The sequence below is a fragment of the Zeugodacus cucurbitae genome, chromosome 2 (assembly GCF_028554725.1).
Source record: "Zeugodacus cucurbitae isolate PBARC_wt_2022May chromosome 2, idZeuCucr1.2, whole genome shotgun sequence".
Lineage (NCBI taxonomy): Eukaryota > Metazoa > Arthropoda > Insecta > Diptera > Tephritidae > Zeugodacus > Zeugodacus cucurbitae.
In genome coordinates, this window is record NC_071667.1 from 45,604,563 (window position 1) to 45,617,056 (window position 12,494).

The window sequence follows — 12,494 nt, forward strand, 5'->3', positions numbered from 1 at the left end:
GACTCATGGGTGAATAACGGAAGCCGGGGTGCCACGAGTCCAAAGAAAGGACCAAGTGCATAGGGACATGCCTACACTTTTGATATACGACATGAATAGAAACAAATGGTGAACTTTTGTGTTTTCGGACCAGACCGAACCACTGTTGTAGTGCCAAAGAAGAAGAAGAAGATGGCTGCTATTCTTAAAATAAATATATAAAAGTAATTCATTATTATATTGTATTGAACCCCTCAGCGCTAACATGCAACACTAACTTAGTTAGCCTTCGACGCTTGTCAAATATTACTTGTAAACAAAAATATTTCACACAAATATCACACCTGCCAAACGCCTCGTATAATACTTACATATATATTAAATATGTATAAATATATAGATAATTTTGTTTATTTATTGATTTAAAAACTAGAAATATAAGGTTTGTATTGTGGACACTGAAGTGGCAAGCCTGTTGAGAGGATAAAATGCGAATATGTTTCATGTTTACAAATATTGAAAAAGCGTAACTTTAACCACTTGAAGCTGTAATAAATTTATGGTATTATATCCACCATTTGTTTATTAATAGTTCATTTGTCTAAAATGAGGTTATAAAACCCGCTTTGAACCCAACAACTCAGTAGTTTTTGATACGCCACAAAGTTAATTTGAACAGGGCCTCACATCACATGGAAATCGCAGTGTCTGGATTGGCGCCACAAATGTCGCTACCGCGGCTCAAATATGTCAATTAAAATCGTGCGTGACTCCGCTTCATTCGCTTTCTTCACAGCCTTCACTATTGGTTCACTTTCTTTCAAACGTCGAAAAGTCGTGGGTAAATTGTCAAATTAGAAGAATTATCTCAAACGCAACAAGCCACAAGTGGATTTGTTTTGTTTTTGCATGATTTGCCACAACTGCAACGAAATACTCTTACAATCGTATGCACTCCACCAGTGGCATTGCCACATTGTTACCAGCAATATGCAAATGCGCTAACAATGCTTGTTGTGCATTTTATCAGCAGATTTTTATTATGTCATCCAGAGCAAAACGTTTAGCATTTGAAATGTTGTGCAAATGGAATTGCATAAAAAATTCCGCTGGTAAGAAAAACAGAAATCTTAGCAAAACCAACAATGCTCAACTAAAGAAGGTAGACCAGTTATTTGCGCATGCGCGCCAACAAGTCCACCTGCTGCCTGCATATTTTGTGCAAATTTGTTGCATTACAGAATCTACATGCGCTACGTCCCCACACACTACATTTGGTGCCACATGTGCATATGAACTCAGCGTCCAACGACAATAGTATCAGCTTGTTAACGACCGAGCTAGCATCCAAGCATTTCTATCCACGCGTGCAGTTATTATTCGGTGCAGTATGCCAGTTGCTTTTCGGGTTGCCTTAACTGACCAGTACTCATTCTACTTTGACTACGAAGCTGCTCAGATTGGATACATTTGCACTGTACGCCGTTGAGACGCCGCTGGCTCTTAGTTCTTTTGCCAAAACAAATGTGATCCGATCGCCATGCGCGTGCACTAGTGCGCACGAGGAACCCCAGTACACTTATGAGTTTGCTGATCCACTTATGTACATATATCCGAAATCACACACATATGTCTCGCAGTGCCATATGCCACGTATGCCTCATCCGAAAACAAATGGGTAGTTTTATTGATCTTATTCTATATAAACGTGAATGTATGTGAAATGCTACAAACAGACAGGCGACGAATATATAACAACATAAAAGAAAATATTTGCCGCCTTTTTATTGCAAACTGTTTTCGAATTAGTGCAGTTCGATTAGAGTTATTCGAATCGAATTAATTTCAATAGAAAAGATTGTTTACAATATTAAAACCAATAACTGATTATACATCAGTATTGCAATAAAAACCACAATTGTTTGAGATATCCAGATATTTCTGACTCGTACGGTGCTCTAAATTGAAAATTTCCGTTTTTAATCCACTCAAATGAAAAAAGTTCTTCTATAAATAAAAGAAAGCTTGGAAATAGTATAATTTATATGCAAATTGATTGAATATATTTCAAAATAAAAATGATAAATTAAAAAAAGCTTAAACTGAACAAATTTTTTGCGTCATATTTTATCGTATGTTACACATTTATGTAATCAATATCTTCACTACTATGTTATACGCGATACATTTGTTTAGAAACTTAAAATATAGTAGTTTGTGGGTCTTTCATTCTATTTAGCATCGAAGAGATGAGTGTAGCTGTAAAAGTAGTCGGTATTTTGTTCCACTCTTCTTTTAAGCCCTTTTTTGAAGTGGCACATACGAAATTGTATGTTTTTAAAGATTATTTTTTATATAATCGCTTAAGTATTCAATGGGATTGAAGTCCGAGCCTTGTGGAAAGGTGTGAAGCTGTTTCGCGTATTATATAGCATCCATTCGCGAACCAAATATGCAGTATGCTTTGGATCGTTGTGTTTTTTTTTAAACATAAGCATCAGTTAAGCCCATTTTTTCAACTGACTGCTTTAAAGTTTGCTTCAAAATTTCTAAATATTGTTCATTGTCAATTTTCTTCTAATAAAGATCAACTTTCCAACTCCAGAAACTGTCATACATCCCCTAACAATCAAGTTTCTTAAACCATATTTAACAGTACTTCGCAAATTTTTAGTAAGAAGCGTTGTGTCCGGTTTTCACTAAATTTTTTATGGGCCATCATCGCCGAAAAGATTAAATATGCTTTCGTCTGTGAAAAGTACAGTCTGTCAAATGTCAATACCCTTCCTCAAGCGCTGATTTGCGAAAGTTATGCGTTTTTGACTGTTCGATTCAGATATAGGCGGTGTTCGTCTCGCTGTTGGTGAAGATAACCATTACGCCGTAGTGTTTTCTGAATTGTATACTTGCTCAACCACATTTCTGAAGCTCTTTCCATTTCACTGCCTGTTTCTGAACAGCTCACACAAAATTTTCTTCGTACCTTATCCCTAATTATGTCTATCATTAAGTGTTCGCGCGCCTCTCGATCCATTTTTTTATTCTCTAATATTATTTTTATAAACAAATCTAGTATGTGCTGTATTGTAAACTTATATTTAGAGGTAGTTTTATCAATTTATCTCATTGATTTTGCTTCTTTTCGTTATTATATCACAGTTTCTCTAAAATCTGAGGAAGTTTCATATCTTTTCTCCATTATTGTCAAAATAGGAAATAACCACTGGTCCACTTCACAGCACGTGATAAACTGATTCCACTTCTATGTTGAAGGTATTTTGTTTTAAAATGGTAACGAGAAACTCTTAAAAGTAACGATAAACAACGCCGTACGAACATTAAACATTAAGCCAATTTTTGAGTTTTTACATTTATTTTGCAAATAATTTTTGCAACTGGAATATGAAATATATTTTGTTTTTTATTTTGATCAGTTCATTTAAATAGATTAAAAACGGAAAATTTGATTTTAGAGTGCCGTACGATGAAATATGACGCTGACTGTAGTTAGATATTCATGTTTCAACGGATATCCCACTTTTTATTACTTTAAGATTCCAATATTAATGCTTACGAAATCGACGATAAGTTTTAAACGTCAGGTTGAGTTAATAACTAAACATATAATTTATATGTGAAAACTAAATGTGTAGCCCTTAATGTTTTGCAGTTAGACCTAACCTTCAGAAGACATATCTATAACTATCATACTTGTTGATTCTTTAGATATAGCATTTTAAATGACACAAATTTTGGTATTGTGATAAATTTGAACAAGAGGGGAAGGGCCAAGTTAGGGTGTAACCAAGCATTTTATACTTTCGCATTTTATTGATATAATTTTATTAAGATAGCACACTTTTTAACCCATATATTCGGTAAATAGTCCAGTAGAATAACGAAAATCGTTGTCATATAGTATATGAGGGCTAGGATAGTTCTTGACCCATATCACTCATTTTCACCATCAAGGTACACTATTCATATACTATGCGCTCATTAAATTTTGTTAAAATATCTCACATATTAACCGATATACGAGCATACGAACTAGTTATTTTTGGCAAAGAGACAAATTATTAGAAGAAAAAGATTCCCACAGAAATTCTTTAAAATATCTGAGGGATTCACCAAAATATTCAGCAACAAATTTACCAAAAGCACCAAAATCCTATGTTCGATATTTGGGGCATGAAAATTTATTGTCCGATTTCGGCGACTTTTAGACTACAAATGTAGTATTTTGTAAAATTTTGGTCCAATATTTTCATTGGAGAATAATTTGTGTTCTATGGCAAGTAAGCGTGGTTGTTAACTAAATTCGCCTATTTTCCATCGATAACATTAGTGTGTAAGCAAAATATTATATACCCAATTTCAATGAATTCAGTCGAGTAATTCCAGGGATATCGTTTTTGATAAGAAATCTGAGTGCAGCGCTTTTCATTTCTTTTGAAAAATTTAGTGTTTTCGACATTTTTCATTAGTGAGTTAACACATATGTATTTAGTAGTATACAAAATAACTTTGATAAGGGGTGGCGTGATTATTATCAGATTTCCAATGTTTTCATACTGTATGATATTATTACTCCATTAACTCACTAATGCATTCAATTTTATAGTGAATAGTGTAGAGGAAAGCTGCAATCATATTAGTATAAAAAATGGAAAATGGACGTGGTGTCGCCCACTTATAGATTAAAAAAGTGGGAGAGAAATTCGGTCCATAATATATTTCCGATATTACCCTGATGTTACCGATTCAAAATGTATGAAATCGGTTGACAACTACGCTTACTTCTCATAAAAAAAAAAATTAGTAAAATCGACTCTCATATACTATAGATACTTTTTTTGGCATGAGCCGCGCTGATTAAAGCATGTAGGTCTGAACTTTCTTTAGCGACATAATTTAATTCTTTTTAATCCAATTTTTTAATTCCTTTAATAATTATTTCACCAGTAGTATTGATTATTGGTACTAGAGAATATTTCCTTTATATTTTATTTCTAATTTTTCTCCATTAAACAAATTGAACTTTGACCTTTGTCCGACCCGCTTTTACCATTAACTTAGGGTGCTAAAACTTGTATGTGAAATCTTCGACTATCGCCGTAGAGATTTGAAAATATATGTTATAAATTAGTTTCCACATTTAAGGGTCACATTAATATATATAGTTTTATGTGCTATACAAATACATACATGTATGTGCGGTGTTGTTGTTGCAACCCAAAGCAAATACGAGTAAGTGATAATTTCTCTCCTTTTTGATAATTTAAATATGTTTACTAACCAAAGTAGTAATACACAGCATACCTTTAATGTGTACTAATTTAATTATTGTCTGTAAAGCAGCGTGTTATTTGCTTTTCAAGGCAAGACTTAGCGGTGCAATACATAACTTAATATGTGCGATACATAAATTATTGCATAAATAAAACACAAAAAATTATAAGAATTAAAAACAAAAAGAAACACATCAACAAGGTTTTATTGCATTATAAATCTTTATTCGTAACAGATAAAAAAGTTGTTTGTTAAAAAATACAACGAAAAAGGAAAATAAAAATTTGAAATAAAAAATGATAATTGCATATTTGTATAAATAAATATCATAAAAAATAAATTTGGTGGTAAAATAAAAATAAAAAGTATTCAAAAATAAATTAATAACAGTAAATCGACTTAAAATTTTGTATATGAAAAATAAAACATTTATAAAATTATAAAACAAAAAGTAATGAAATAAAATAAAAAATTGTGCAAAAAAATTATAGTAATAAAAGTTCTTGTATAATATATATTTTACCTTAAAACTAAATAAGTACGAATTATTGTTTCCAAAAATTTAATTCAAAATATTATTTTTTATTAATTTCAAGTGTGTTCCGTAACAATTTGGAATAATTACATAAATAAACAACGAAAACTTAGACTTTATTATTAAAAACGAAATAATAATTAAAGAAATAAACTTTCATATTCTAGATGACTAATGCTATGTTTGATTGTGCATGATTTGCTAAGTGTCTGGTGGAATTTTATTTTTATTGTATTTTTTTTTTTTTTTGATGTAAATTATAAATGCTTCAATTTCCGCTTCCGTTTCCAATGACTTTTACTAGTTTCTCTATTATCGGTGAATGCTGTTTGAAATTGTTGTTGACATTCTACGCCCGCCGTTGCTGTGCATTTTGCTATTGTTAGTGTTGCAGTGGTGCGTTTATTGAGATTAAACAGCGCATTATTAATTTACTAAACTTAATTAGCGATAGCCTACAAACGAAGCAAAGCGAACGAAAGCATTGTGCTGTATTTATGTATCTCTAGTAAGTGTGTGTGTGTGAGTCAAGCTTTTATGACAGTAAATTAATTATTTTAGCGCATTGCGTGTGACTAATGCATGTGCATGGGAGTGTGTGTGTGTGTGATCTGTGCGGTATGTGGACTGTGTTGAATTTGGCGATGGCTTTAGACCCGTGTGTAATTTGTGCTTAGCCGCGTACGAACCCTGTTAGAAAACAACAACAATAATGATTGTGAAATATTGATTAATTAGATTGACTATGTTGCGCTAATTAATTGATAAATATACTATAAGAATTGTAACTGTTCATTCTCTCAAATACAATACGCTATCAATACTTATTCATAAAAGTTGAATAAAAACAACATTAGATACTCATTAATTCGTCTATGTAAGGTATTTGCGTTAAAAGTAATAAAGCTTTTTTGTTTTCTTCGACCTTCGTGCGTTTGCAATTCTTTCCTACTTATATTGACTTCGAAATTGCAAGAAAACTAATATTTGTATTTGTTGGTTTTTGGTTGAGGAGGCGGAAAGTTTTGCGAAAGAGTTGCTAGGAGGACATGAGATGTTGGTGATTTTAGGCATAACTATGTATATATCTGACTATATTTGGTATCAATTGCATATTAGAGTTTACTTTGTTGTTGGGGTGGCACAAAGCCATAACCGGAAGCGCCAACTATCACGCCGCTGCTCTCATCGAATTGATTTGGTGGTGATGGCGGGAAAAGCACGGGACCTGTGGGAAGTATAGCATAATTAGAAGAAATTGTTTAAATAGACATAATACAAATGCAAGATTATTAATAAATATTTAAACTATGTAAATAAAAACATTTTTTCTTCAGAAAAATATTTTTTATAAGTTTGAGTATCGAATATTTCGGGTTAATTCCGATTAATTAGACCGTTCCGTAAGTATTCATTCCAGTTTGACGTAAGTGACTTCGAATTGTGAATTTGGAACACATGAATTGGATTAGACTCTTATCTATTGGTTTTTCGAGATCGTGCGAGACGTAGTGCAAAACCGTGATCATTTGTTCAGTGTGTTTTTTACACTAATTCTCTTTAGGATGTATTCAAGTTATTTGGAATTCGCTCTTACCTCGGTTATTGCGTCCATCTCGGATAGCATTTGGAGATCCCAAAGAATTGAAGTTGAAGTCTGTGGGTATTGGGAAGAACCGTTGACCGGCGACCAGAGCCAGACTCATGCAGATGGCAAATAAGGAAGTTAACTGTAAGATAGAGGAAAAAGGTATGATACACATTGGCTGTTAACAAAAAACATATTTAAATATCTTAATAATAGCGGTTATGGTGAACAAAATGGTTAACACAACAATTATTAAAGAAAATTTAGTAAACTACTAAAGTGTTTTCAATAGTAAATGCATGCTATTAATCATTGATTTTTATACGAGCTACTTTTATATGTGCGTCCGAAACAGTGTTCACGATCACGATTTTAAATTTATTTTCTAATTTTATGAAAAAGAAAATTTGCAATTAAAATTGATATTAAGTCGTACTAAGGGAATACCGTTGAATTGAAAGCAACAGCGCACTTGAATAAATACATAGATGTTGTATCTTTCCAAAATATAATTGTTGAGCCATGTTTGGAAATTCCCCTTTTTAAATAAGTGCCTTTAATATTTAAATAAGAATGAGTGTTTGGGTCATTAGCATCTTAGATTTGTGGTGGGTGTTTTCTCACGACTTCCACAATTGCCATAAAAATGCAGTTGAACAATCAAAGAGCGAGAATCGCTCTTGCCTCCGATTGCTTCTACTATGTAATTTTTGAAATTTTCCATCTTGCCTACAATATGGGGATTTTTACAAACGCGTGCATTTATTTTTCTATTTTTTTATTCTTTATGTCTCGCTTTGTGTGGCACTGTCTGTGTGTATGAGAATTGGTTTCTAATGCAACAAATTAACAACATTTCGTTGTTGAACACATACATTGTCTGTGTTATTCATAACTCTTTTGAAGTCGATTAAAATAATTCAGTTAGGTGAACATTTAATTGCAAATAGACTTGTTAACATGTATGCCAATGACAAAATTAAAAGAGCAGAACTAGTTGTTTCCTTTTTCTATAATAGACAGCAGAACAATAATGGTAAAAAATACGCGGACAGCAAACACGAGGCACGTCTCTTGAAATCGAAATAAATAACAACAACACTTAGTGAGCATGTAATAAAATTGAAAACAAAATCAATTACGCTAAAATGTTAATGAATGAGTGAATGTGACAGCATATGGAAGGCAAAGCACTTCTGACCAATAACAATAATATTTATTCGACATATACCGAAGTTACAGCCATTAAGCTGATTTATGTGTGTACGCTTTTGCAGTAAGAGCACATACAAATAAATGTTCATGAACTTCTGCAGACAGTTGTTTTACTGTACTTGAATATAGTATTGGTAGAAAATGAAATTCGCGTGCCTGTCAGCGCCGCTTCGACCGCGTTATAAAAAATACAATAATACTCATACGCCTGGGTGCCCACATAATTGCCACCGGCACAACGCATTATCAACCAACCTTGTTTCTTAATTATTTTCATTTACGATTTATTTGCTTTCGTAATAAACGAAACGCAACAACAGCAACAAACATGGAGAAAATCAAATTGTCAACACTCGGTATGCAGCAGCGCTTGATGATGGCCTTGGGAAGAATTCAAACACTCAAAACTAGTTGGTGAAATATCACTAGTGGCACATATACACATAAATATGTCTAAATACCAGAAGTAGTTCAAGTACGCCGTTGTATGAGCTCACGTAATGCATTTGTACACCTACTAATGTGTACGTGCACGTAACTCACCAACTGCGTTGCGTCCGTGCGCGGTGTGCAGCGACAAGAATCCAGTATAAAACAGTGCGAGTACGGCTTGTGCAACTGTTTGGTGGTCAGCTTTTTCACTTCTTAAATAATTTAATTTAATAATTTATTTTAATAATTTTTTTTTATTCAACATAGAAACGACATGACAAGTTCTCTTACCTTCGTATAATATAATAATTTCGAATATCAATTTATAAATGTTCTAAGCAAATTGTATATTTCAACGAACTCATTTTCTGTAACTTAACTTAAACTTTTTCCCTCATTTATAACACTCATTCAATTTCATTCATAGCTTTTGTTTTTGTATCCCAATTTATAACCAACATAAATGTCGCAAGCCGTCTGCGTGCTTGTAGCCTATTTACGATTTTAAAAAGCACATTCACTTAGTGGATTTGCATATCGCAAGAAATAGTAAGAGGACTTGTGAAAACCATTCAAGTTTTCAATTATCACGCCTGGGCATCAGAGCGTGTTGCCAAACAATTTTGCTGTAGTTAAACGGTACAATTTGCGTAATATGCAAAGTAATTAACTTAATTCGCTGTTTAATGTAATGCAGGTATTTGCGAATATGTATGTGTGTTCAAACAATGTATGGAATTTAATTACGAAACCGTACAAATACTATTTGTGCAAAGATTTTGAATTCATTATTAAATAATTTTATAGAAGAGCGGCTCTTTGTATACGTAAATAACACACATATATTGAATTGAGTGTTTACTACTACTACTAAGCAAAGTATTTATGTTGGATGATTCAGTTGTAAATGATTTTTTAATTTTATTGGTTCTACCGCCATCAAAAGTAGATTCTTTATTCCCAACTGGACCATCGGGGGGAGACGAATATAACAAGGGAAAATTTGTCCGTTTTTGCTTGAACGGTTATTATTTCATTTTCACAACTACGCTGACCTAAAGTGGTGCTATTTTGCACTAAAGTAGTTGAATGAGGTGATACATTTTAGTTAAACATGCATACAAATTTATTTCATTTATTTATACAGATTATGAGTTTATTAATCCATTAACCATATCGTGGTTTCATTCTATGAAAATTTTACCTTTACAAAATCAATAAATACATCTGAACATAACAAACATACATAAAAAATCTGGTTACAAAAACGAAAAAATAAAAAAAAGTAACTTTATATCAATTTGACATATTTACATATTTTAGTTACTTCAGTATTTTTTTGCACTGGTTGCAATGTGGTTTCGTCATTTTGCATTATCTATTATTATCTATATTATCATTATTTATCTCTCATCAAACACGATTCGCTTTAATCATCTCTGTAGCACTTGATGTTTCAAACAAACACTGCATGCATAAATGCGCAAAGCTATTCGTTTATTATGCCAAAGCGGCTGAGAACTGCTGCCATGCGCGTGTTAATGTTGCCGGAAATAAAGTTGCTCGGTTTTATTATACAATGACGCTGCTAACCGTTGAATTATTGCAAACTTGAAATTTGATGCCAATTTTTGTGATACTACCTGAGACTACAGGCGACGATTCATTCATTGTTTTCAGTGAATAATTTCGAACACAACTTAAAAACGAAACATAGCAGTAAAATGTGCAAAAACGTGTTTATAAATTATTTAAATCAATTGTGTTGTATTCAAAAAATAATAATTTGACACTGCTATGTATATTTGCATTGATTTTGCCTCTCATTGTATAAAGTATTTGAGAGCTCTTTGTACATATTTCCTATTATTAGTGACAACCGAATCGTGTTTTCGTCTGCTTTTTATTATTTTTTGGTTTCTTTGTTTTAGTTTTTTTTTTGCAAATTTAGATGATATTCGCTAAAACATGTGCTAACAACTTGTCATTACAAATTTTCGTTCAACTTCTTTGGCTTTTACTGCCGTCGCTTGCACTGTCTACCGTCTACCTAGCGTAACAAGTTGTTGTTATTACTGTTTGTGATGATGTTATTATCGCTCTTGTTACTGTCACTTTTTTCGGTTTGTTTACATTTTAAAAATGTCAGCAATTGCGAACGTGTCTTGTCAAATGAGTGCAACTAATAGTTTTCAATTTATGTTTGAATTTCGACTGTTTCTATTTGCACTTTTAATGTGCGTTTTCAGTTTACATTGCTCGAGTTTAACGAAGCATGGGTGACGGTATATTTCTACCAAATTAATAATTATTGTGACTATAATTTACACTAAATTTTGAACCGCTAATAATGCCTGATGCCTGATCGTTGATGTCGAATTTGTCACTGAAACCCTTTTATAATATTTGCAAGAGGAGGGCGCTTTATAACAACTAAATAATAAAATTAATTATCCCCATAATAACAAAATTTTTCATTCATAAAAAGCAAACATTTACAACTTTTATTTCTAATTCCAATTTACCCCAGACACAAACGTAATCTATCACGCGTATCTCGCGATTAATTGCCCACCAATTGTAATCATTTCAGTTCAACTCCCCATATGCTATCAATTTCATGCGCTCTACCGCCTACAACAACAAATAGTCAAACTCATTTGCAGCTTTAATGTAAATATACAACAAAAGCAGAGAACAGGAGTAAGAAAACAAATAAATTACATCTTAAATGTATTACCATAGCGAATTGTGGCGCCAATGGGACTCAATGTGACTAAAAACAAAGCTAGCTACGCGACCAAGGCGTATGAGTAATCCACAATTAATAGTTTTCACACTCCACTCGACTAGCAAATAAAATGACTTGAAGTGTGTAATAAATTGAAAAAGTAATATGTTTAACTGAGCATTCATGTACTTTGTGAAAGGCCAAGCGTAGTCGCCAGCAGCTCAACTGCAAAAGCAAATCAGCGGTAAATTAAGTGGGAGTTAAAGGCAACAGCTGGGCAACTGCGCAACTACCGCAAATATCTGCAACACTTAGAAGCGCTCGCAGTGACAGTGACTAAGCAGTTTCTGCGCATACGTACCGTATCTGCTGCCCACTTCCAAGCCAGACCGGGTGATTGTGCTTCGACGCCGGCTAATTGCCCATTTCGTATGCAAAACATTGACTCACTTTCACGCATTCATTTGTGAACTTTACTGTTTATCTGTACTACATACTCGTACATTTGTTTAGTGGGTAGTGAACATTTAGTGTGGTGTTCTTCAATATCGTTGAAGCCGCATTGGCGGGTGTCTTTGCCTAACTTTTTCACTTGTTGTACTACGAATACCATACATTTTCTAAAGTAGATATATGGAATTAATGTTTTTGCTGCTACCACAACAACAACAAACAGAGTGTGTAACTGAAACATATTTGCTTAGTGCAGCAGATAATACAAG

At 32.9% G+C, this 12,494-nt stretch overlaps 1 protein-coding gene across 1 annotated transcript in view; it reads right to left on the reverse strand.

Annotated features, from left to right (window-relative positions):
• Positions 1–12,494, reverse strand: part of LOC105212423 (uncharacterized) — a 30,454-nt gene that overhangs the window by 5,733 nt on the left and 12,227 nt on the right. Inside the window, exons 2-3 of the mRNA XM_011184377.3 lie at positions 7,404–7,536; positions 6,933–7,034 (exon numbers count right to left, since the gene is read on the reverse strand). Coding sequence (XP_011182679.1) covers positions 6,933–7,034; positions 7,404–7,536 — 235 coding nt within the window. The remainder of the gene's footprint in view (positions 1–6,932; positions 7,035–7,403; positions 7,537–12,494) is intronic.